Source organism: Kogia breviceps, chromosome 6 (genome assembly GCF_026419965.1).
Source record: "Kogia breviceps isolate mKogBre1 chromosome 6, mKogBre1 haplotype 1, whole genome shotgun sequence".
Lineage (NCBI taxonomy): Eukaryota > Metazoa > Chordata > Mammalia > Artiodactyla > Physeteridae > Kogia > Kogia breviceps.
The window spans coordinates 61,052,819-61,079,822 of record NC_081315.1 but is presented as its reverse complement, the minus strand read 5'-3'; the positions used below and the strand labels follow the sequence as shown (position 1 = coordinate 61,079,822).

The 27,004-nt window shown below is 42.7% G+C and overlaps 1 protein-coding gene across 2 annotated transcripts; it reads right to left on the bottom strand.

Moving 5' to 3' along the window:
• Positions 1 to 19,761: 19,761 nt before the first annotated feature.
• PRDM8 (PR/SET domain 8) lies at positions 19,762 to 26,504 on the bottom strand. Of its 2 annotated transcripts, none has more exons than XM_059066268.2 (4): positions 26,223 to 26,504; positions 23,725 to 23,945; positions 22,498 to 22,729; positions 19,762 to 22,086 (listed from the first exon to the last, which is right to left on the bottom strand). In XM_059066268.2, the coding sequence occupies exons 2-4, from the start codon at positions 23,941 to 23,943 to the stop codon at positions 20,462 to 20,464; spliced, it is 2,076 nt and encodes a 691-aa protein (XP_058922251.1). In that variant the 5' UTR covers positions 23,944 to 23,945; positions 26,223 to 26,504; the 3' UTR covers positions 19,762 to 20,461. The 2 variants fall into 2 exon arrangements, with proteins under 2 accessions (XP_058922251.1, XP_066892008.1); XM_067035907.1 differs by having other exon boundaries at positions 19,762 to 22,083.
• Between the last annotated feature and the right edge of the window lie 500 nt (positions 26,505 to 27,004).

Sequence of the window (27,004 nt, the reverse complement as noted above, 5' to 3'; positions counted from 1 at the left end):
GGGCAAAAAATATGAATAAGAAATTAACAGAAGAGGAAATACAAATACCCAATAAATGCACAGAAATACGGTGAACATAATTAGTATTAATAACTAAGGCAAGTACAATTTCAAACATGAGATACCATAGAAATGACCGAAAATATAAAGGTAGGTAATGACTGTGGACCTGGATGTGAGGAGTCTGCTCTTCTGCGATTGCTGCTAGTTGAGAAGACACTGGTGAAACACTGAGAGACATTGGGAGAGCCATTTGGCAGTATCTGTTAACATGTTCAGTGTCTCTTCCCTACGATTTAGCAATTCTCTTCACAATATTCAGTGTAGAGGAAGGCTTGACCATGTGTAGGAGAATATACACACATATGCACATTGTTTCTAAGAGGAAAAAGAAATGACTGTTCTTATCTAGGAAAATGGGTAATTCAGCTATAGATATGTTCATTCTCAAAGACTTTATGCTGTAGATCAGAAGAATGAGAGAGATTTATAGGAACCAACATGTACATAACTCCAACATCTATTATTGAATAAAAATCAAGCACATAAATGACAGAACAATTTGTTCAATGTTATATAACATTTACTTTAAAAACACATGTACATAAAACAAAACATGTAGTACATGTATATAATAGTAGTATGGTATGTAAAACATGTAGTACATATGTATAATAATAGTATGGTATATATTCTAGCTGTTTGAAACATTTGAATGTAAATATTTATCACAAGATCTGGAAGAATACACAAAAGAAGGTATCTTTGGGCCACTTTGGAGATTAGACCTTGTAAACAACGGAGGTCGCCTCGTCTCTGTAATATTTCAGTATTTTACATGGAGAAATTATTCATGTATTATATTCGTGCATGAAAATAAATTCAATAAGTAATACTGTGCAAATTAGGTATTATATGTAGAATGATTTAAAGCATACCTGCTGTTTTAACATTTGTTTTCAGATATCAAATATTTTCTTCAGTAATATCTTTTCAAAAGTGGTAGAAATTGGGCTTCCCTGGTGTTGCAGTGGTTGAGAGTCCCCCTGCAGATGCAGGGGACACGGGTTCGTGTCCCGGCCCAGGAAGATCCCACATACTGCGAAGCGCCTGGGCCTGTGAGCCATGGCCGCTGAGCTTGTGCGTCCGGAGCCTGTGCTCTGCAACGGGAGAGGCAACAACAGTGAGAGGCCCATGTACTGCAAAAAAAAAAAAAAAAAAGTGGTAGAAATTATGTTAAAAGGCCCTCTGTTATAGTGTACTTAGATGAGTGTTGAGTGAATGATATAAAGAGATAGTCTTTTGGAAGGTAAAAATAAATCTATGTGATTTCTCTACAAATGCCTCCATTTCATAGAGAAATGAGATATTGCACCATTTCTGAGTTTAAAAACTGCTGACTTGAGATAAATTTTTTTAAGAATAACTAAAAATCAATATAGTTATGAAGAGGGCATTTGTTCAACTGGGAAGCCAGAAAATTGTAACTTTATGTTAGACAGCTTAGTGAAAAGTACACAAGACTATATATACAGAAAGATATGTTTGTGAAGTGACTTTTTATTTACAAGTAGTGGTACTAACAATGTAATAGCAGTTTGTGAACACTTACATGCTATTCAAGCCTCAAGCAAAAAAGTGTGTTAGATAAACAAAAATACATTAGGTATTCACATTTTAGAGTCATTGTTTTTTTTTTTTTTTTTTTTTTTGCGGTATGCGGGCCTCTCACTGTTGTGGCCTCTCCCGTTGTGGAGCACAGGCTCCGGACGCGCAGGCCCAGCGGCCATGGCTCAAGGGCTCAGTTGCTCCGCGGCATGTGGGATCTTCCCGGACCAGGGCACGAACCCGTATCTCCTGCATCGGCAGGCGGATTCTCAACCACTGCGCCACCAGGGAAGCCCTAGAGTCATTGTTTTTTAAAAAGTGATTCAGAACATGGCTCTAATGGATCACTAGGGAAATTAAATCAAGAATGATGCAATTCAGAGATTCAATTCAACAGGTGTGGATACTGGATGTTTTTCATCAGCACTAGTGTTTGTGACAAAAAGCAGAAATTGAGCAGCTGTTTCGAAGTCTTAGGAAGACTGTACTCTGGTTCTTTCACACTAATACAGCATTTTAAAGTCCATGAAAACTTCAGGAAATAGACACATGTTCTAGATGCTAGTGTTCAAATAGAGATATTTAAATAATCAAAAATAATATAGACTTAATTATATATCTAAGAAGGTCATTAAAAATGTCACAGTAGAAAATATACTTGAAACATAAGGACGTATGACCCCAGTATTAGAAAGATTTCAGGAAAAAGAGATTGAGAAATAGAAGAAATTTTTCTGGGAGGAATCAAAAGTTCCAATGTGGAAAACAAAGTCATGTAAAAAAGTTTCAAGGCAGGAATCAAAGCTAAATTTTTCTGTTTTTAAAGGAAATACATTGAAAAAGTGACCTCTAGTGGACTCTTAGATTCATGTATAAAGTTTTGCATTTTGACCCAGCAATCCCACTACTGGGCATACCCTGAAAAAGCCATAATTCAAAAAGAGACATGTACCACAACGTTCAGCTCTATTTACAATAGCCAGGACATGGAAGCAACCTAAGTGTCCATCGACAGATGAATGGATAAAGAAAATGTGGCACATATATACAATGGAATATTACTCTGCCATAAAAAGAAACGAAATTGAGTTATTTGTAGTGAGGTGGATGGATCTGGAGTCTGTCATACAGAGTGAAGTAAGTCAGAAAGAGAAAAACAAATACCGTATGCTAACACATATATATGCAATCTAAAAAACAAACAAAAAATGGCCATGAAGAACCTAGGGGCAAGATGGGAATAAAGATGCAGACCTACCAGAGAATGGACTTGAGGATACAGGGAGGGTGAAGGGTAAGCTTGGACAAAGTGAGAGAGTGGCATGGACATATATACACTACCAAACGTAAAATAGATAGCTAGTGGGAAGCAGCCACATAGCACAGGGAGATCAACTCGGTGCTTTTTGACATCCTAGAGGGGTGGGATAGGGAGGGTGGGAGGGAGGGAGATGCAAGAGGGAAGAGATATGGGGACATATGTATATGTATAACTGATTCACTTTGTTATAAAGCAGAAACTAACACACCATTGTAAAGCAATTATACTCCAATAAAGGTGTTATAAAAAAAGTTTTGCATTTTGAAAAAAAAGTTTTTATTATGAATATAAGTTGCTGAAGACACAGAATCTGGATAACGTATCTTAAAAATAGATTTAGTAACAATGTATTTATTTTGATTGTTTTCAAAATTTAAAAATCATAATTTCAAGAGGAGATCATAAATTCTCCTGATATAATCTAATATATTTAAAATAAGCTTTAGGGGACTTCCCTGGTGGCACAGTGGTTAAGAATCTGCCTGCCAATGCAGGAGACACGGGTTCAAGCCCTGGTCCGGGAAGATCCCATATGCCACAGAGCAACTAAGCTCGTGTGCCACAACTATTGAGCCTATGCTCTAGAGCCCATGAGCCACAACTACTGAGCCTGTGTGCTGCAACTACTGAAGCCCATGCTCCACAACAAGAGAAGCCACCGCAATGAGAAGCACATGCACTGCAACAAAGAGTAGCCCCTGCTCGAGGCAACTAGAGAAAGCAGACGTGCAGCAACGATGACCCAATGCAGCCAAAAATAAATATAAAATAAATAAATAAATTTATAAAAAAATAAAAATAAATAAAGTTTAAAAAGTACTTTTCACACATGGAATAGCGTTTATCGGCCAAAAATGCATTTCCAGTCAGGCCAGGACAGACACGGTTTAGATCTATAAGGAATGAGTGATAGGATCTCACCAGCACTTGCCTCTGTGGGCCCAGTGCTTCATTTCTTTCACCTCCCACTTTGCCAGTCAACAGCGCACCTGCAAGACTGACCCACAGCACATGCTGGTTCCTCACATTCTAAAATAAGGCTGGGGCTTCCCTGTCTGTGCAGTGGTTAAGAATCCACCTGCCAATGCAAGTGACATGGGTTCAAGCCCTGGTCCGGGAAGATCCCACATGCTGCAGAGCAACTAAGCCCATGCGCCACAACTACTGAGCGCGCCTAGAGCCCGTGCTCCGCAGCAAGAGAAGCCACCACAATGAGAAGCCCGTGCAGCGCAACAGAAATTAGCCCCCACTTACATCAGCTAGAGGAGGCCCGTATGCAGCAGCAAAGACCCAACGCAGCCAAAAATAAATAAATAAATTTATTTTTAAAATAAATAAATAAGGCTAATCCACACAAAAGAATGAAATTATGCCATTTGCAGCAACATTGATGGACCTAGAGATTATCATACTAAGTGACATAAGTCAGAAAAAGACAAATACCATATGATATCACTTACATGTGGAATCTAAAATATGACACAAATGAACTTATCTATTAAACAGAAACAGACTCACAGACATAGAGAACAGACCTGTGGTTGCCAAGGGGGAGAGGGGGAGGGAGAGGGATGGGGAGTGGGGGTTTGGGACTAGTAGATGCAAACTAGTATATATAGAATTGATAAACAGCCAGGACCTACTGTATAGCACAGGGAACTATATTCAGTATCCTGTGATAAACCATAATGAAAAAGAATATGAAAAAGAATTATATATTTATAACTGAATCACTTTGCCATACAGCAGAAATTAACACAACATTGTAAATCAACTATACTCCAGTTAAAAAAAATGAGGCCGATCCTCTGAAGGGGCTCAAATCCTGTGATGAATAAGTGCCACAAACCAACACCAGTTGTTTCCTGACTTCAGGATCTTGAAGGAAGTTCCTTAAAAAGTACAAGTTGGAGACAAGATGTTGATTTACAGTAGGGTGATAAAATAGTAAAAGTAGAAGAGGTTCTCACCAAGTTAAAGATGATATTTCTCTTCAAAAATCACCAGATATTCTAATGAAAAAAAGAAGAACCATTTTTTCCCAAAGAGTAAAAAAAAGTTAAGATGAAATTTCTTGAATATAAAAGCAAATATATTTAGAAACTGTATTTTCAAGTAAACAGAAATTCTGTACAAGTTCCAAGGAGCATAGAAAATTCCTGGAATGATCATTTTACTCTTTCTAACCCAGAAAAACTGTAATTTTTGATTAGAGTTAAAAATTAATTAAAAATTAATTTCTGAAAATTTGTAAATCAGTAATCATCTTGAGGTGAGGAGATTTTTAGAAGGAGAACTTTATAGGTCTTCTTTAACTAATATAATATAGTTTTATGGGACTAATAAGATTTCAGTAACCATTGAAAACCTCTTGTAACTCAATCCCACATCCATTCAGAGAAATATTAAAATGGAATGGGGTGTGTAAGCTTAGTATTACTTTCATCTAATTTTCATGTTTTGTTTTTCCTTTTTACTCAATTCCTTTAGAATGAAAACTACAGAGCCACGAATTTTTCATCCTTCCGGGTTTAAATTTTTCTAGCATCCAGGTAATTCAGGGAAAATAGGAGAACTGGTAGGCTATTTAAAGAGAGGATAATTCTTTTCCAAAGTTAAATGTAGAGATTTGAAAATATTCTATATAGAATCATCTTTTAGGGCTCTAATAGGATAACATGCTAATAAAACCTTGCTTTTATTCTTTTTTTTTCTTTGAATACAGACTTCTTAGCGACCACTTGACAATTTGTCTCACCAGCCTATACAAGTGCTCAGAACGTGCCTTACGTGCTTAAGAAGCCAGCTTATCGAGACCTCCCATACTGCTCACTCTGAGTCTGAGCGAGCAAACAGGTCTGGCCGGTGTGCCCTAAAGGCCAGCATTCCTGGGCTCCACCAGACCACCAGGGAAGGGAGCTCTCTGGAGTAGTGAGCTCCCAGAGGAGTCTGGGGGAGTGGATTTTTACCCAAGATGTCGAGGGGAGGTAAGGAATCTATTCTGTCAGGTGGAGGAGTCCGTGGTTCAGGCTCCAGCTGTATTTGTCTTAGTTTCCCACCTGCAATTCTCAAGAAAAGAAACAGTCTGCATCCCAGGAAATCGCCTTTCATAGTTTCCCAGCAACATCCTCTTCTTTGTACACATAGAGTACCGAAGATGTCTCCCTTCATTCACAAAAGGGAGAAAACAGTTTATAAAGTTGAGTAACCCCAAGGAAATGGAAAATTCACAAAGACCTAAAAAGTGGGGTTATGGAAATAATTTTTATGCATCTAGTGCCTACTAGGTGACTTGGACTTCCAAACTTTATCGCCAGTCTTTACAACAACCTTATGTGGTCTTCAGTATTCCACTTTACAGGGGAGAAAACTGAGGTTTGGAAAAGTAAGGTGACTTGCCAACAGTACACACTGCACAGACAACTACCGAGAAGAAATGCCATGGTCTCTCTGACTCCGATACCTGTTTTTGGAGTCAGAAAACCTAGAAAAGCAAGAAAAGGCAGTGGTCATTCCTTAGGTCATCAGTAATCTCAATATCTGAATAATCATTCTTGTTAGCTGCCTATCCAATAATTTTGAACCCTGACTTAAGTTTTTTCCCACCAATGAACGAAAAGAAAAAAAAAATCTCTAACAAGATGAAATAAAATAAAAACTTGTGACTTTTTTCAGCCCACCTAGAAGCCAAATTCATCCACTCAAATACACAGAGGTATTAAAAATATCATATATAAGCCCCAAATGAAGGCTCTACCTCTAAGGTAGATAGAGAAAGACATTTAGGTAACTTGTGTAGCCTGTCAATTAATATGCTTTTCAGAGTGCAGCAACAAGAGGACAAAGAATTGTTATGATTTGAGATACTGAAAAAGAAACAAAGACTTTGAATCTCTCAGGCATTTGTTTGACTCTTGGAATAGTAGAATACTCTAGGCTGCTTGCCAAATGAATGTTTGGTTGAATATAAATAAGCTTATTATCATGCATATGTATAAATGTGTTCAATAGAACTGAGGGTTAATAAAACATTTTTCTGTTAAGCAGACCAATATTTTATCAGAAAGAACTATTGTCAGTTTTGCCTCTATTTCTGAGACATTTTTCCATCTTAACTCTCTCTGACTTCTAAGTACGAGCAGTATTTTCAAACTATTTCATTATACTGCAACTTCTTCCTATTAGGAGCCATAGAAAATGCCTGGAATTTAACATGTACGACTTCAAAAATGTCTTTTCATTTTTTGTGAAAAAAAAACCTTTGACTTTTAAAATTCAGCTTCCCTGGAATGTGTATCAAATGAAAGTGCATTTGGATAATAAAAAGGAAAAAATCAATGCAGTCAAAACAAAGTTACCTTACAAAGTACCCATTCCATGAGTCTGTACTTAGGATGCTTTCTTTAGTTGAAATGGAATATTTTAATAATAGATTACTAGAGTAGGAATCATCTCATTATTTCATATGTTCTTTAGTACTCTTCCACTACAATGCAGGGGAAAATGCTATCTTAAAAAGAATAATAATGGTAATCAGTTGACAGATGTATCTGTTCAAGGAACAGATATTTTAAATTATGTTGAAATTTAAGTCATAGATCAATCTGATAGTTTTTTTCAAACCTATAGAGATTGCTTCCTTAATGACATGTGTCATGACCTTTAATTTGTCCTTGTCATATCCAACCATTGTTTCAAGCATGCAGTATACCCCTCTCTCATATTTTATTGCTGAAACTTCCTACCTAACTGAGAAATTTGACGATATATAACAGGCTGGTGACATTGATAATGAAAGTGATGTGAAGCAGCCATATAATCTGATAGAATAAAGAGTATTTCACACTATTAACTGAAATTTTTACCTCTTAAACTAGGTGGATCTGGTTATTCATATAGAAAAAGCAATAGGGGAGAAACAGTTATGCTTCTAAGAAGACAGGTAGTTTCTGGCTACATATTTGAGACTTAGAACATTATTTTTCTTCAGTTTTGCTTGTTTGAAAATAGAATAGGTAAAATGGGCAACAAGTATCACAATATGCACCTAAGAATCAATTATTGCTTAAGAGAACACACAAAAAGAGTTTCTAGGAAGAAAAACTGAGACCCTAGATGTCTTCTCTGTTCTCCTCAGCTGTCAGAAGCAACTTTCTGTGACTTTATTAGAATAAATGCACTCTGGAAAATTAGCCATTTCTCTCTCTTTTGTTCCTTTCCTTTCTTGCCTCTGTTGGGGGGTGAGGGTGGGACAGAAAAAGGGACAAGTAAGGGAAGTTACTAGAAATAATACAATTAGCATTCCCTAATGCCTTATCTCTGGATAAAGCCTCGAACAGAAGTTTGATATCAATCTTTCCTATGTATTCTAACTATTTTCTTAATGCTCATATAAATGCAGTTTCTCACAATTAATTATTTAAAAGTTGAGTGATTATAGCAAACTACCTATCTGTAGTATTTCACGACACCTACTAACTTAGCATGCTTCCTTATTTCCTATAGACATATTGAATTTGCACATTAAATCCATCCTATTTGAAAGGGAAAGACGTCTGCCTTAAAGCTGTACAGCAAGAAATCGTATCCAACAGTTTGAGCCAAAACAATTTGATAACTTAAGCTCCCTGAATTACATCACCTGAAATAGGACCTTTTCGGAGGGCATACACATAGTAGGGTTAACTAATTAAGGATTGTGACACTCTTGATACATACCAAGGGCTATTAAAAGGGAAGTATCTTTAAACTCTCCTTTCCTTCCCTGGCCTATGGTAAGAAAGACCTACAGAATTACCAAGTAGTTAATATTATCCTTCATCCTTATTAAAGGTCAGCAACAGTAAATCAGTTACTAGCAACTTCCTAAAAGTTTAAGACAGGAAACAATATAGGATGCTCTATCCAAACAGAAGCTGCAAGGATAACTTAGCTGGATAGAATGTAATTGCTGAAGTTAAAATTAGCCAGGTCATCTTAGTCTTATGGAAAAAAACCCTGGGAACCTGGCAACCAAATAAATAGATAGGAACTTCATTCCCATTAATAAGCTTCTTTCAGTTCTGTGATGAAACATTACTCCAAAGACATACACCTATTAACTCACTAACACTGGTTCCTAAACCAAGTTTGGGTACTCTCCTAATTATTAAAAAGACCATAAGCTTAATAACTATAAGCATGTATTATAGATATATAATCTGAATATATTAGAATTGAAAATGTCTAATAAATTGTGTAGTTCAACCCCATTTTTTTAGATGAGGAAACAGTCCAGAGCTGTGACTTGCCCAAGCTCAGTCAGCTATATTTACATTGGTTGTTTACTATATTACTGACCTTTTGTGGGTAGTAAATATTTAATATTTAGATGTAAATTCTTTTGTCACTTTAGCTAAATATCTTTGATAAAGATTAAGTTCAACTTTATCAAGCAGCATATACTACATGTATATGAGCAGTTGCTAAATAAAAGTAAAGAATATATAAAAGTCAAAGGTGATATTGCAGCTAAACATGGAAGACATCTTTTCATTAACAAAGCATACTTATTCATGATCAAAAAACATTTGAAAACATTTCTTGTACTAACCATTTTGTAGTTTAAACCTAAATTACAACCAGATGATTCTGCCTATTTTCCACTAGGTGGCAATATATCTTTTTCTTTACAGTCTAAATTTGTTTTTCCAGGGTATGAAGAAAATTACTTTTTCTGAGTAGTTTTCCTTTTTAGTTGACCCAACTGAAATTAAGACTAAAGAAACCTTAAGAAAGAGGCATAATAAATTAAAGATGTATTAAGATAGGGGACAGGGCTGTCTTATAAAACCCAGAATTAAAATTAATAAATTTTGCTTCAATATGCTCATAATTAAAATTTACATTAAATTTACATGATCACATTAAAAATTTGGTAGTGATTTATTGTTTAATTGAAATCAGGTCTGTTATTTATTGTTAGTAGCAAAAAGCACTGAAAATATTCTTAGTCCTGTTTAAAACATTATCCTCAAGATTAGGTCATAGCTTTTACTTATTTCCATAGCCTATCTTCAGGCAAGATTTTGAAAAACAAACTCATTGAATCACGTGTGTGTGTGTGTGTGTGTGTGTGTGTGTGTGTGTGTGTGTGTGTTTAGTTTGTGTCCGTACTAGAGATAAGTTGGTTCTGAATGAATAATAAGACAAATCCTATTTTCTTTAAAGTCAGATAAGTTTCAGAAAACTGTTTGACTAATAATATTAGCTTTCAAGGGCTACCATAACAAAACAGTGCAAACTGGGGGGCTTAAACAACAAAAATTTATTTTCTCTCAATTCTGGAGGCTAGAAGTCCAAGATCAAGGTGTTGGCAGGGTTGGTTTCTTCAGAGGCTTCTTTCCACGGCTCGCAGATGGCAGTCTTCTCCTTGTGTCCTCACATGGTTGAATGTCTGTGTTTTGTGTGTCCTAATCTCCTCTTCTTACAAGGCCACCGGTCATATTGGATTAGGATCCACCCATATGACCCTATTTTACGTTAATTACCTCTGTAAAGGCTCTATCTGCAAATACAGTCACATTCTGAGGTACTAAGGGTTAGGACTTCAACATATGAATTTAAGGGGGGAATACAATTCAGACCATAACAATAAGTAAGTCCGTATACACAGAATGCCCAGATATTCTGATGAATTAATTTGCAGTGGGACCAGTCATGAGTATTTTGAAAAAACTTCCCAATCATTTCTGAGACCTGAGTAGAGAATCACTGATTTTAGGCAAATATTTCCCAAAGGTGGTTAGAGAATCACCTAGAGGGTTTATTAAAATGCAAATTCCTACACATGGGCCATTGCTGTCTTCCTTCTGAATCTCCAGAAATGGAGCCAAGTCTTTTTTATCAGTTGCCCTAGTAATTATTATGAACCCAAAAGTATGAGAAGCTCTGATCTAGTCTAACCCTCTCATTTTACAGGTGAAAAGGCTGAGGCTTGGAGAAGTTAGTTCATGCAAGGTCACACAGCTAGACAATGGCAGAACAAGAAGGAGATTAGATGTTAGATCTGAAAACTAATCTAATTTTTGGCAGGATTCTCTGTTCCAATATAGCACTGTATGGACATTAAAACGATCTTGTAGCTCTGGTCCCAGTATTAGACTGCATCTACCCTTGAATTCAGGCGTGTCCTGACAAACTTAGAAGCCCAATAGGGCAGGCTCATTACAGTTATATTTCCATTAAAAATGCATTCCAGGAGCCTGTATTGTGTTCAGGGACAATGTGCAACATCAGAACTGATGGGTTATTGTGAATACTGCATTCCTCCTCCACCGTGCTGCCAGGCTTTGCTGGCCACCTCCTCAGTTTAGGCCTGAGTCCTAGGTAGAAGCTGTAGTAATGAGTTAGCAAATTCAGGGAGATGAAGCCAATGGTGGAGACTGTTTCCCTGGCACCAGTAGCTTCTGCAGCAGGAGTTGGCTTAGAATCACTCACCATCAGAAAGGCAGCCTCTGTGCAGGCATCAGCAGAGAAGCAGCAGTGGTTGATTGGTCAGCTGGAACAGAGAGCAAAGGGGTAGCTCAAGAGATTTTCAATTCTCCTGCTATTACCCATCCAAAATCCATGGGTAAAGAGGGCTTTTAGGAGCTTTGCGTCAGAGTATGAGTTGGTGAAGGCCGTGAATACACATATACAAATAAGTTGTGACATGATTTTAGAAAACCTAATGTATCGAAATCCAAAAAATAAAAATTAAACCCCTCAGGGGGTGATGATCCATGAACAGTTAAAATTTTTTCCATAAAGATTTAGCTTAAAGGTTTTCTTTAACAGAGGCTTTCTTAGGCATTTATATTTTTTTGCTGTTCAAAGTGACCCAGACTTGAGTGAGAAAAGAACTGTAAAATGAAGACATGTTATGAAACACCGTAAATGGAAAAAAATTGATCTGAAACAAAGATAGAGCATCACTGAAGAGGTTTTTTAATTTAATGTATATTTATAGCACTATAATTCAATTTAGCCTCAGTATTTCAGAAACAGAGCAATTCTCTAGACTGAGGACACACACATTTTACTTTAAGTTTCTTTAGGGCTGGTTGCTGTTCTAGCCCCTGCACTGTATTTCTCAAAGTGTGCATCGAGAACCACCTGCTCTAGAATCACCTAATGATTGTTTAAAATGCAAGATTCTGGGCCCCTCATGAGATCTACTCAATTTTAGGAGGTGAGTTTGAGAATCTGCATTTTTAACAGCTACATAGGTGATTTAGGGATTTCTCTCTCTCTTGGGCCTCTTTAATCCCAAAGATATTACTTTTCCTCTGCTCTGGGGGCTCTTAATAATTCTTTGATAGAAGAGTAATGATAGAAATGATAACTCTTTTATCATTTCTGATGAAAATTTCTGAGAATGTGAGTTTCTGGGAATCACCTTCTTTTGGAGTTGTTCTCTCATTGAGTCAATGAAATTGTGAAGTTGTTATCAGAAGTCCTCTTTTTTTCAGTATCTTTACCTGATTTTCCAGTTGGCTATGCTCCTGGGTCCCTGAACAGAGGCTGTTGTAAAGAACTGATATGACACGGACTCAGAAACTGTACATATTAAACTTGAAATTTCTTCTCCTGAAATGTGTTCAAAGGAAAGCCACCATCCCAGAAAAGCGAGAAATTTGTGCTATCTGAAATCCCAGGTTCCTGTTTTTGAGCTGCTATAAAATTGTCTTAATACCAAAATAGATGTATTTTGAATATTTAAAGGATTTAAGAAATTCAGATGTAAGCTGCTGGCAATCTTGTAACTTGATGAAACTTGTCTTACCATGCTATTATCTTTACTATGTGTGGAATTAGATTTTTGAAAGGTAGGTTTTCTAAATATCTCCCTGGTTTTAAGTTTAGACATGTTTGCAGGCTTAATAAACACTTTCAAGTGCAGTCTCAAAATCAAAGATCTTTGATTTGAAAGCAGTTTTAGGCATTATCACCCCCAAAGAGAAGTACCTCTGCATACCAATGTCTTATCTTTCCTTAGATTGTTACAAAATTAGAAATTAAGCCCCAAAAAGCAAATGGAGGAAAAAAATACCTTCAAGTCAATTCAAATTTTTTCTTCCTATTTATTCATACTGGTGGGAATTTTCTATACCGTCTCTTTGCTGGAGGGGAAAGGACTAAGGGAGATCTAATAAAGCCATAAGGCAGAGGCAACTGAGGATGAGGGGTTCTGAGATGGAATTCAGAGAGCACATTAAATGTCCATGAAGATAAACTTCATGGCGTTCACTATTTACCTCTTTCTATCTAGCCCTGCTAAAGCAGATAGTTTAACTTACACTCTCTCCAAAAGGATTTTAATGGAGAAGTCTGATTTACCCCTCTTTCTAGGAGGGACTCTGCAGTAATATTTCCTCCCTTTTTTTTTTCCTCCACCTCCATTTTGGATCCCCTGAACCTAGAGAATCCTATGGATACTAAGATTTTTCTAACTGCATGATTTGCATCATTTTGGGGGCTGGGTGTCGCTGTTTGGCTATGTTTTTCTTTTTCAAAGACCCAGTGAAATCTTGCCAGAGGGGAAAACAGATCTTACTTCATTTGTTTGTCTGGGAGGAAAAAAAGTCATCAAGTGCTTTCAAATGCTTTTTTTTTTTTTTTTTTAAGTTGCACACTTCACCAAAAAAGTTACTAAATACTGAAAAGTCTACTTTGAGTTCTACAAGCAATAGTGTAACTCAGGCACACCCAGCTGAGATGAATCCCCAGAGAAAAGTGTAATCATGCTACATTTTCCCAGATTCCAACCCCCAAAGAAGATGTGCTCTGGGTTGCTGGTCAAGGGTGGACCTGTTTTCTGGATTTCTCCCCTGAAACTCACAGTCCAGCTTTTCTCCAGAAAAAAAAAAAAAAAAAAAGAGAGGGCGTGGTGAAAGAAATTTGGAATTGGTGGCTAGACATCTGAAAAGAAGTGAAGGGACAAAGAACTGATAGAGTTAGTTACTTTTCTCCCATGATTTTTTCTTCCAAATCTCATTCCTGTTCTTGGTTTACAAAGACCCTTAATATTTCCCTGAAGAATTTACTCCTTGGAAGATTTGGGAAAGAGAAGATAGTGTAGGTATTCTTCAAATCTCCATTTTAAAGGAGGGGAAATGTACAATAAAATAATGCATTCTAGGGCTTCCCTGGTGGCACAGTGGTTGAGAGTCCGCCTGCCAATGTAGGAAACACGGGTTCGTGCCCTGGTCCGGGAAGATCCCACATGCCGCGGAGCGGCTGGGCCCGTGAGCCATGGCCGCTGAGCCTGCGCGTCCGGAGCCTGTGCTCCGCAACGGGAGAGGCCACAACGGTGAGAGGCCCGCGTAACAACAACAAAATAATGCATTTTAGCTCAAGGTCCATTTAAAAACACTAAAACACGTGAGCTGGAGTCAGGGCCCCCTTCTAATGACATTGACTCATGGTTTAGTATCATTCATGGATCCCCATGATCTGCAGACCCAGAGGTGTCTTCATTAAGCACTGAGACATCTTTCTAAGCAAGATGCCCTTTGTTACGTGGTACTCAGGAAGAGAAATGGGCTACTCTTCTGCATTTTGATCATCTTTTCTACAGCAAGGCAAATTATAGCTAGGACTCCTCTTATGGCCCTTTTCATTCTTAGTGTTTTGATTGCATATAATTTTTAAGTGCTCGGAACACATTGTACTTATAGTTTAAGATTATTCTAGCTAAGGCAATTAAAACTACATATCCCTGGATGGCTTGCTTGATTTTATTTCTCAATAATTTTTTTCAGTGACCCTTCTGTAAGTTTGGGACATAAGGAAGAAGCACTGAGTAGTTAAATACATAACCACAAAATCAAACCAGCTATTACTCCCACCTGTGCTTAAAAATGAGCAAAGATCATTAAAGAAAGTCAAGACCACAAAAGATTTCTTATAGAGGTTCCTGAGGATTTTTTATAGAGGTCCCTGACCACCTGAGGAAGATAAGTTGAGGCTAAAAGCATATCTCTTTCACCAACTGCAAAGTCAATCATGTATAATAGTATCAAAGCTTCTACATGAATGATTTTATTTGCTTTTCAAGACACATCTGTGTGATAAACCCACCGGTAGTATTATTCACAAGTTCAAGTAAAGTAAACTGAGACACATAGATGGAAGGATCACAAAATTTGGACAGGCTTTCTGACTTAGGAGCCACTATTCTTTCCATTACATTCTGGTATTGCATCTCAGCTTTCTGTTCCAAGATGACAGCCATACCAACCACACAATCCTAAAACTTGATGGAGTGGGACCCTTAGGAGGCTTTCTCCTAGGTAGGTTGTGAGAATTAAACCAAGTCAACATATGAAAAGTACTTAGAATAGTGCCTACCAGTTCTGTGTCTATGTGTGTACTAAAATGGATATGTACATTTGTATATATGAATACATATGTGTGCACATAATATATACATATATGTGTACATATATACTATGTATGCAAACATGCATACATATATATTCCAATACACACACACACACACAACTTGAAAAGGGATAAGTAAATAACTATTATCATAACCAGGTTAGCTATTCAAGTAGAACACCTTACCAGACCTCTAACCCTAGAGAGTTTTTAAAAAGAATTTTTTATAAGAACTTTTACTTCAGGTTCTTCATCCTCTAGTCCTGGAGAATAGACATGTTTCTAAAAAGTTTTAAGTCCAATTTGAAATAAGAAAAGCAAAATTTGCCTTAGGAATAGGATCTGTGAAGCAGAGAGGCTGAGAGTGCCCCTCTGCCTGCCCAGCCAGATTATGGAGTGAGCAGGCACTCAGGTCCACCAGCCTAACACTTAACGTTTCTGCCTCATCATTCTAGGCTTCATGGCCCACCTGTCAACCAAAACGCATTTGGAAGAGGAAAAGGAGGTGGCCCAGCTTCTCACCCATCCCCAGTTCAGCTTCTGGGCTGAACTGGGAATGGTGTGAGGTATTTCTACACCCCCTGGAGGTATTTTTGCACCTTCAAGGGACGGCAATATTTCCAAGCAAGGCCAAAAGCACATCAGTTCAAAAGTCAGGACGGCTGCTTCCTCTCCTAGGAGGAACTGTTCAAGAAGCCACACACATGAGTGTGTGGGGGGGTGGGAGGTGGGGGGGGGGTCTGTCTGGGCGGCTACTGGCACTTGCCCATCTCTTTGAAAAGCCGGGTAGGGTGTGTGGTAGTCCTCAATGCCCAATAAATGGACAGTGCACCCGTTGTCTGGTGCGACTACCATAGGAGTGGGTTGCCTGAATGATTGAGAATAATCAACGAGGGGTTTCCTAATAAAACTGCAGGAAAGATCTCAAATCTCCAGAAGTACTTAAGAGAGGGAAAAGAGCGTGGAAGTCAGGAGGGATCGAGGGAAGGGGAAATGGGAGATACCACAGAACGAGCCAAACGATTCCAGAATATGGGATTGGGCAAGGGGAGAAAAAAGAAATCTAAAGCCTTTTTTAGACTTGCGCGTGGATCCTCGGTGGCCGCGCTTGCCCGCGCTAGGCCGGTCGGTCGGCGATGATTCGCTTACTCGCCGAGTCTCCGCGCCGCCGAGGGCTGAGGGCTGAGGGCTGCCACAGACCCGGGCTTGTGCGCCTCCCCAAGGGCATCTGCCCGGGGCCCTGCAGACCAGTCGTGGACTCTTCCACCTGAGCCGGCTGCACGGTGCTAGCGGGCGGGAGTCTGGGCCGATCCTGGACATGGATGGAGAAAGAGAGAAGCCCCTGACTCACGAGGCGAGGCCGCTTTGGGGCCCTAGGAGTCGGGGGAGGCGTGCACTTCCTGGTCGTTTTCTGGGTATGACGGTGTCCCAGGTTTCTGCGCTGGGGGTCACGCTCACTGGACAGGGCGCTTAAAGAGATCAGCTGCGGGGAGGGCAAACTTAATAGAGGACGGAAAGCGGGCGGTGCACAGCGGTTCAGAGACGGGAGTGGGAAGGGGAAATGCGCCACGCCGCTAGACTCCTGTCCCTTCACCTCCTCCGAGGCGCCCGACTGCGGCGGCTGCGGCGGCACGTGCTCGAAACGGGCTGGCCCGCGGGCGCGACGGCTACACAAGGTGTTCTGGGCCTCGGAGAGCCACAGAGCCTAGGAGTGGGCCCAGGACCTTGGGAACTTTCCCGGGTGGGTCTCGGCTCTCCAGCGCCTGCGAACAGGTGCAGAGATGTGCGTGCATTCTTTCCCCAACCCTCCGGTTTCCGCACGCCTGTACGCGTAAGCTACACTCTGCAAGCTCATCTTGGGAAAATAGAGGCGTCCCCTCTCCCACTCGCAAACGCCCAAAGAGGAGAGGGGTTCGCAATCCGCACAGACAGCACCCTTGGAGATCGCAGACGCTAGGCGCCGGGTCAATCTCAAGCATTCCGCCCCTGTTTGGGACACAGCAAATGCTGGTGCGGCAGCCGCTTGAGTTGCCTTTTCCCCAGTCTTTAGGATGTGCGATTTAGGCAGGCAGTCGGAGCACAGGCCACCAGCCTGGACTTCAGGGCACCAGCCTGCTCCAAGCCTGCATGACCCTGTGACCTTGTTTCCTCCGACATTTACGCCTACGGCTTCAGTCAGCAACCTCAGCTAGCTTGGCAGATGAGTGGGGTTATGAGATTTTAGAAACTCTCATTTGACAAAGTTAAGATACATCCAAAAGCTTGAAAACGCAACATTAAAATAAAACATTTCTCAGTTTGTCTTGGCTGAAGGCAAAACTAGCTTTGGGCACCCTTCCCCTACTGCTTCCCGCCAAAGAAAGTCTTGTAGAGGCAGACTGGTCAGCAAAACTGCCCAGCCCTAAAGTGTCTGCCATTAACACACCTACCTGGATCGCCTGGGCAATTAGCTCAGCCAAGGCTCGGCTTTCTTCCTGATTGTGTGACTAAATTATGACCATATAAAGGAAAACACAGGGGGAGCTCAAAATTGTCTACATGAGTCCTTCAAAAAATAAGATTCTACACTATGGGGAAGTCTTTTTCAAAAAGCAGTATTTACTTACTGTTTCTGTAGACCTAAGTTCATCTTTGAATCCCCAACATGTAATAAAACTAGTGAAAGGAAGATTCTGGAAGGATGGGACAGAAACAAAGGGGCATTCCAGGTTTTTTTGTTTGTTATTTGGTTTTTGTTTTTAAGTTAGGCCCCAGGCAACCTGGGTTGGTTGGTTGGTTTTTAAGAAACGTTTGCTCTAGAGATCCACTAGTGTTCCAGGCATGGACAATTTAGTCAGCCTCTCAGGAATAGTGGTTTAAGGATCTCTTGTGGCCAACCTTCCATTTACTTCCAAATTTCTTTCTCACTTCTTGCCATCAAATTTACTCCAAAGCAATCTTGGCCTTTTCTCTAGAAAGCCCCCTTTAGATTTAATTGGAGCCTGATTAGACCATTAGAAAAAACAATTCTCCAGGGCCAGAAGTGCTTTAAAGACAGCAAACCTGTCTCACTCATTGTACAGGTAAGAAAACCAAAATGCAGGTAAATTAATGATAACAATAATGATGCAAGGTCATGCAGTCATGCAGAGAAGAGTTAGAATGGGAATTTTGGACTGTTCTTCTCATCACACTTTGCTGGAGCTTAGTGTTTCAGATCACCCAACTGTTGCCTAGGAAAAGTGAGATCAGGCCTCAAAGAAATGTAGCACAAAAAGTACTTGGATAATCTTAAGAAAGTCAACCTGCTTTTCCCACCAATCTTGGTCACACTATGGATGCATCTCTTTGCCTTACCCCTGGTCTCTACCTGCCTAATGGTAACTCGTTATGTAGTCCTCTTAAGATAAAGAAGGCTTCAAAATCCTTTTAGGGAAAACCATCGGAGGCCTGCAATGAGACCTTGTGCAAGTTTCACATTTCAGACCTTTTCACAAATATCCTTCTTCTGACATAGGGGAGGGTTGGCAAGATGTGAAGGAAGGAATTACAAATGGGAAAGAACACCTCTTGTGATAGATAAAACAGTGTAATATTGGTTTCTAGAGCACCTATGGAGTGACTCTGAAGATATCCATGGATTAAGTACATGCTACCCTAAGACCTAAAGGATCATCATTCATTTGGTTTTGCATCTAATGGTTTCTGGACATACCACATACACCTACATACATACACTCTGTTTCAGAACTGTTTTCCGTATATGAAGAGTACAGAGGAACATTTCATAAGACGAAGGGCAGGGAGAGGAGGAAAGTTCTCAAAGTCTTCTGTATTGTAATGCTCCAGGGCTAGTTTTTTTCCAGAGGCTGTGCAGCTGTTCAAGTCTGTGCAGGGAAAACTGGGCCAATACATACACTACCATGGCCATTTCACCTTGGTTTCTAAAGAAGCTCTCCATAGGGTCTCTTAATGGGTAATGACAGAAAGCTGAAGGGTTCTAGAGCACAAAATACTCTTCCATGTAAGCATCACTAGCAGAACCTAAAGTGGGCTTTTCACCTGGTCTCCCTGATCCAGGTCTGAAAATTATTTGTCTTTGGCCACTTGTGAAAATGCTAGTTATCCTGCTGCTGAAAAGAATGATGACATTCCAGGGACAGGTTAGCTTCATGGCAGGCATCTTTGTTTAGATGATTTGTCCTTTGATCAAGATGCTCAACACTCTCCAGATAAAGATTTTCCAAATAATAATCAAATTTTGTCTTCTCACTTTTAGGCTCAAAACTGGCTTAGAGTAAATAATGCAAGTGGGGTAGGGTTTGTCGTTCCTCTGTTTTGCAGTTTCTTCCCCTTCTTTTCGGGCACTCAATGAAAATATATGGTATCTACTCAGAGTGTAGCCCTTAGCTACAAAAAACATTTTAAAACACCTTCCCAATAATTGCTTTGAAGAAAATAGTCATTTATTGTCAAAGCATCCAACATATCCAGATAATCTATATAAAGTTTAATAAATCTTTCCAGGGATAAAAGAAACACATAACTATTCAGACTCCATTTCACTGGCACAAAATTACACTTTGTATTAAAAGGAAATACATATTTACATAATGATGACATTCTTCATTGAAGTCCATAATCATTTCATGATACATGCACTTCCCCCTGGAAACTTAAATTGAATGGTGACCCCCTTTTTATTTGTTTTGCTTATTTTTGTAGGAACACAAACTGTAATCAAGAGATGCAGAAAGCATCTCACCCTCCTCCTTTACTTTATATCTAAAATAAATTTTGCCCTTACATATTATTCCATCTAAATCGTAAGTGCTTAATAATTTAAGTAGAAACGTATGACAAATGCATCAATATGTTGCAATATATGACATTTTTAAAAATGTACTTTGTTTTGGGGAAAGTGAAAATACGTGCATTCAAAAGAAAACCTCTTAAACACCCCACCCAATCAAAAATCCACCATCTTGTCTCGTGTGTGTGTGTGTGTGTGTGTGTGTGTGTGTGTGTGTGTGTGTGTCTGGGTGCGATGTTTCAGGTCACAAGGAGGTGGTGGATGTCCTCGTGTGTTTGGTCCTGCAGGGCTCGACTGTGCGTGTGCGCGCGTGGAAAGCTGGAGTCCTTTCCGTGTCAATTATGCGAGGTCATGTGCCTGGAGAGGTGGTGGCGCTCCCTGAAGGACTCGTTGCAAATGGGGCACTTGAGTTTCTCCTCCCGTCTGCGTTTCACCAAGGGCTCCATGGCGTACTCCTTTTTGTGATGCGACCTCATGTGGTACACCAGGTCGGAGGTCATGCGGAAGGAGGCATTGCACTTGGCGCACCAGTTCTGCGCGGGCAGACACAGAGAGGTGAAGGAGGGCGGCAGCAGCGTGAGTGCCGAGGGCAGCTGCAACTGCAGGGGCCCCGCGGCCGCAGCCGCCGCGGCCGCGGCGGCGGCGGAGCTCTTGGGCCAGAAGGCGGTGGCGTAGAGGAAGGGGCTCTGTTTGGGTAGCCCGCCGCCGCCGCCGCCACCGCCGCTCGGCAGGGACCCGCAACCTCCGTTCAGGTCCGCAGCCCCTTGCAGCTTCACGGCCAGAGGATCGGAGGCGGCGGAGTACAGTCTGGTGGGGCCCACACCGTCTCCGGGGTGGCAGGGCTCGAGCGCGCTCAGCTTCTGGCCCAGCACCAGCGGGGACAGCTGAGAGAAGGAGCGCGCCGGCTGCGAGAAGGCGCTTTTGCGCTCGTCCGACGCGGCGCCCTGGCCGCCGCCCGCCCCGCCCGCGGCCCCAGCGCCTGCACCGCCCCCTGCGCCGTTGCCGCCCGCGGCGCCCAGCTGCTGCACCGAGGTGAAGGCGCTGCCCCGCGCCGGGCTGCCGCCCTCCAGCCGGCCGGGCAGCGCTCCCCCGGGCCGCGGGGCCAACAGCTTCTCGGAGCCGGCCGGCGACGCGGCCACGGGCGTGGCGGAGCCGCCGCCGCCCGCGTCCTGCTCCTCGGCGGCCGTGCTCCCGCCGTCGGCGGCCGCCTCCTCCTGCACACCGGCCGCTCGGGCCACCTTCTTCACCTCCACGAAGGCGCTGCGCTTCGCCTCGCCTGTCTCCGGGCTGGGCGGCGCGAAGAGGCGGCTGTTCTCTTCCAGGCCGAAGTAGCTGCCCGAGGCGCGGTACTGTTGGGGCGTGCACACCAGGTCCTCCTTGGAGGCGGGCGGGGGCCGCTCGGCGAAGCGGCCCCGGCCCCCCACGAGCCCGGCGCCGCCGCCGCCGCTGCCGCCGCCCTCCGCCGCCTCCTCCGGGAATTTCCTTTTCCCTTTGCCCACGCCCGCGGCATTGCCGTCGGGACTCAGCTCCGCCTCCTGGTGGTCGCTGCCGCCGCTGAGGCTCCGCACTGGGGAGCAGCTGCTGGCTCCCCCGGAGTTCTCCAGCTCCCGCGCCAGGTTGTGAAAGTCCGTGGACGGCTTCGCGTTGCCGCCGCCGCCGCCAGCCGCAGGCGGGTTACCGCCCTCGGGGGAGGGGGCCGGGTAGTGGTGGACCGGGCCGGCTTTGCAGAACTTGGGGCTGGGACCCAAGGGTGCCTCCTGCGGCTGCGGTGGCTGCTGGTCCTTGCCGCCGCCGCCGCCCCCGTGATCCTTGGTGCCCACGCCGCTGCTTTGCTCCTCTCGGGGGCTCACATCAACGCTGTGAAGTCTCTTGGGGCAGCGGAAGCGCAGATGCGCCACATAGGGAAACTCAAACTGGAAACGTTGGCTGCATTCCAGGCATGTGTAAGGGGACGACCCTGCTTAGTGAGCAAACACCACATACACACAATTGCGCGCGCGCGCGCACACACACACACACACACACACACACCACATGATTACTCAGCATCGTCTCTAGGCAAGTTTGCCATCACCCCCTTCACAAATCCACCTTCGCCTCTCAGGGCCTGAGTGCCTGAGTACCGAACATCGTGAAAGACCCGATCTAACTTTCCCTCCTGATTTGGGGGGAGTGCAGTCATTAAGCGAAGCGTGCCCCGAGTTATCCTCACCTAGCTGTCCCAGCTTCATTCCGGACTATATCTCAGAAGCTCTCTATGAGGCACTCCAAGGGAGGAAAGGTGCGCCGAGGCGCCAGAGTGAGCCCCGCCGCTCCCTGCGTCGCTACCCCGCTAGCTAAGGGCCCAGACGCAGGTCGAGAGCCAACCTACCATTCATTTTGCTGTGGGATCTAGAGGGGCAGAGCAAGAGTAACTCAGTCAGTTCTTTCCCGTACCAAACTAATAACTCCTCATCTTTGGCAATCCTGCGGAGAGAGCGGTAAAACAGCTGTCCGTTTTTTATGTAGGCTTCAAGGTTCTGCTCTTCTTTATCTCTGGCTGATTGGACCAAACGTAGCCACATCAGACCTTCTGAGGAACCATTCGCCGCTGAGGTGTCTACCTACAGTTTAGAAAAAAAGAAAGAATACAAGAAGGAAGGGGATGAGGGAGGGAGACTCTTGCGAGAGAATGAAGCCACAGGAGCCAGGGCCATTTCCTCTGTTATTCTTTCCCAAAGAATTATCTGAGGTCAAGCTTCCAAAAACTTGACCCGAGTTGACATCCATCCTCACGTTTGTGGCCGGCAGGCAAGATAACGTTCCTAGAAAGCTGCATCAATTATGTAGATTATTTAAGTCGTCATATATTGGTTGAACACCAAATTAGCAAATTTCTTCTTACAATTCAAATTAGTGTTAACCTCTTGAGAACTGATTGCTAAATTATCCCACGTTGCAAAAGTATGGGGAATTTTCTTTGTTTTAGAAGTAAAAAGCAGGCTTAGGTTTTAAAAATTATTCTGTGGCATTCACTCATCTTCCTAATTTTGGCTTAAACAATTAATAGTTCTTTGTCAAGAAAGAATAGGAAGTGAGAGGACTTTTAACACTCAAACATATGATTTTAATGATGTTTTATTGTCAAAACATTAACATTTTTATTTAAATACAAACTCTAGGCACTAGCTAGCTTAACCAGAAAGAGTAATATTCCAGGGAACAAGAGGCCTCTGGGATTGGAAGGCAAATGCACCCAATATTTATAATAAAAGTACTTATAGCAAGTACTTAGTATGCAAATAGTCTCAACCCTAGTGAAACCTCCCAAAATGTTAAGGAAGTGGTGTTCATCTCCAGGAAAGCCCAGAATTGAGGCACTGATTAAAACATCTCTGGCATTCAAAATCAAATTTTGTCACTTATTTCGGAAAATCAGTTGACAATACTTCTGAGTTTAATTTTCCTTCTCTAATTTTTGGTGTGTAAAATAGAATGGAACGTATCATTGCATTTTCTACATTCAGAACCTGTCTCAGTTTGTCATTAGAATGGTTCTTAGTCCATTTTCAAAAGGATATTACCTTCATAACCCTACACAGCATCGGCTAAGACTTACCCGGAAGATATAAGGGACCGTTCTCTTGTCGGTGGACTTGAGAGCTATGAAAGCTATGCTGTCATACAGGGAAGTATGGCTCAGGACGCAGGGACCGAATATAGCATTCTCAGGGATGTCGCAGGTGGTGTAAACGCTGGTAAAAATATCTGTCAGACATTGTTGGACAGCTTTGGCATCTCCATCCCAGATGCCTCTCTGGATGCCCGAATCCTCCATCACTGAAGACAGATACACAGGACAACTGAAGCGAGTTACATTACTCCTTTTGCCTCTCTGAATCCAGGCAGAACGTTTTGACTACTAGACAGATTTTTCTTGAATTTGCCTGGCTTTTGCATCGCTCTTATTTCAAAAATAAAGCCAATGGCAGATTAAATCTGGCATATTACAAAGATGCCAACGAAGAGTACTTTCTTTTCCTTTAAAAATTAAAAAAAAAATTGTGATGGGGGAGCTCAGAGCGGACTGACTTCTAGAGAGAAAGAAAAAACTGGGCTAGGAAAGAGAAGATCGCTTTTTTCATTACCTTGGGGGAGGATGGGGCAGGATTGTGGGGGGAGGGAGAAAGAAGGGAACAACAATAGGATTTTTTACTAGCCTATAGACTTTCCAGACTGAGAGAAACTTCTAACCCTTGGGAGAAAGCTCCTCTCTTCTACTCTTATGTATTGAATTGGGCTCCGGGAAGCTGATTTTATTCTATTTTTTCTTCCAAAGAGGGAAGCAGCATTAGCGGGCAGGCGGAGACAGCGGAGCATGGCGAATGGATTTCAAGTAGAGTGTCAGGGCCACTGATTCCATGTCAGCTAACCTTTCTCTGCAGCCTACAAGAGGGGACGTGTGTCTGCTCATTACCATAATCCAACACTGTCCCTCCGAGGGCTTTAATTAAAAGCAACAAGCAGAGGTAATTATTTTTTTCTCGACATGCTTATTTATGGATGAGGGTGAATCCCAGTTACCTTGTTATACAAGGGGGTGGATAGAGTCGCAGGTGCCTCATGAAGTGTGCAGGTATAAGGCAGGACTGAAGGGTCCCCCGTCTGAAATACCGCGTGTGTCATGATTGGAGAATGCTCACTCCCCCAGATAGGACCTTGTCTGGGCAAGAGGGGGCAGCCCCGCTTGAGTAGACCTCGGTGGGCTCTCCAGCTGTTTAATCCGCAGTAATTCAGAAAGTGATGCCCCGATGGAGAGATCTCTATTATTAAGCTGTCATAAGGAGACATTTTCCTTTCTTTGCCAGTGGACACCCCCCACAAGACTTATCATTAAACAAACAAACAAAACAGATATTTAAATTTTAAAGTGGCTGTAAACTGACTGCATTGTTTACTCTTTCTGACTGATTAAAAGATTCCTCCAAGTTGGTTTTTTCCCCCTAATGACGTCTCCACAGGCAGTTATTTAAGTATATTTTGTACAATTTAAGTAGCAGGAAAGGGAAATCTAATTCTTTTCCTAAGAAGCTGCTCTTCATGGAATAATATTAGTCATGTCCATTTTTATCTTAATGTCTATTAACCAATTAATCTTACAAATGTGATTACAAGGTAGTGCTTTTATTTTTTTTTTCTTTCCAGCTAACAGAACATGAAACTTTGGTCAGCCTCTTTTCCGTTCACTCTGCTACATCTCCCAAATGTCAAGTATGGGCTGTATATGCCAGGCAGGAGTAAGAGAAAATATCCATTCAGTAGAAACTTACTTTATTGTGCTACAGCATCTATCCCTGGGCATTTTACCCAACACAAGGTAGCCCTTCTGATTTCCAACTGCAAATTTAAATACATTTTAAAAAATCCCTCAGAATCTCTTAGAACCTCCTTTTCAACGGAATCCTATTCTCTCCTTTTCAATTTCCTCAATTCAGCGTTTTATGCTTCAATTTTTCTCTTCCTTTTAAAAGTCTCTTTCACACAAGCGTTTCATTGTGCCGAGAGGTCGCCCCGTCACTTCGGGCAACAGCAGGGACCAATCATTAAAATGCAGTTCTACCTAACAATACGGTGAAAAGATCCTCGCTACGCCGCACTAATAGGGGTTCGCGTCGCCGCGGCGGCCGCCACGAGCCTCGAGTCGGTCACAATACAGCTGGGCGAGAGCCTGGGCTCTGCCGCCCGCCCGCGGTCGCCTTTGCCACCTAACCTTTCACAGTTCTGCATCCTCCTCTAAGCCCGGGTTCTCAGACGCCCGGGGGATCCTCCCAGAGCCCGCTGGGCTCGCCGAAAGCCGTCGCTGCCGCCGGCCGCTCGCCCTCCCCCGTAGGCAGGCATTGTCTGGCAGCCGCGCGCTCCCCAGTCGCTGGCTTCTTCGCCAAAGGGCTCTCCACCCCTCCTCCCTTTGTATAACCCTATTGGCAGTAGAGATCCCGTCAATAAATTATCCCCCCCCCCTTTCTGGATAATGAGAAGACGGAGGACAAAATTTTCCACTCTCCCCATCAAACCTGCCTTCCTCCCATCCTCCTCTCCCATCAATGCAAATAGACTTACCAGGAATAAGGTCAGGATCAAATTGCCCAAATAAGGCCACCTGGAACCGGGAGATGCAACGGAGTGTTTCTTTTGCCTACTGTATCAGTGTATTTCCATGTCAAGAGGTGTTGGTGTTGCTGTCTTGTAGGCTCTGCCTAAAGAGAGAAGAGAGAGATGGAGAGACGTGGAAAGAGAAATGAGAGGAGAGTGAGAGTGAGAGAGAGAGAGAGAGAGAGAGAGAGAGAGAGAGAGAGTGAGTGAGTTGTACAGATGGACCCGATGCAGTGACTGACTGGCACGCAGACACACACTTTTTGTTTGCTGCACATAATCTGCCCAATGACGCGTGACAGCCCACGTCCCCTCCCTTTAACTCTTTGCTGGTCTGGGCGCTCCCTACGGCGGCGCCGCCTGCCTGGAAATGTTCTCTCCGGCCTGCCCGCGCCCCGCAGCCTCGAGCGCTTTCCCCAAGTGGCAACGCCTCTCCGAGTGCGGCCCAGCCCGCCTCCTCCTAAAGCCTCGGCCCTCTGAGAGTGGTGGTGGTGGTGGGGGATCAGTTTTGGGGTCGGAAAGGGAAGTACCGAAAGACTTGGAGAGGGCCTTTTCCCGTTTCGCTTGGCACCTGGAGAACCTCTGGCTGACAGATGGCCACTCAGCGCGCGCACGAATCGCGCGCGCATTGCCTGAGTCTGAGTTCTGTTAAGGGAAAGGGGGCTGTGGTTTAGCCCCGAGGGATTCTCTGGCCCTCCAGCCGCGGCCGACACGAGCAGCTAGTTGCCTGGGGGTGATAAACCGGTGTC

Bases quoted from the DNA above. Each gene is read 5' to 3' on its own strand.
- PRDM8 (XM_059066268.2), bottom strand. From the start codon at position 23,943: ATGGAGGATTCGGGCATCCAGAGAGGCATCTGGGATGGAGATGCCAAA. The intron at 22,730-23,724 runs GTAAGTCTTAGC...TCTAAACTGTAG, and splicing joins CGGTCCCTTATATCTTCCGG to GTAGACACCTCAGCGGCGAA. The intron at 22,087-22,497 runs GTAGGTTGGCTC...TTGCTCACTAAG, and splicing joins ATCCCACAGCAAAATGAATG to CAGGGTCGTCCCCTTACACA.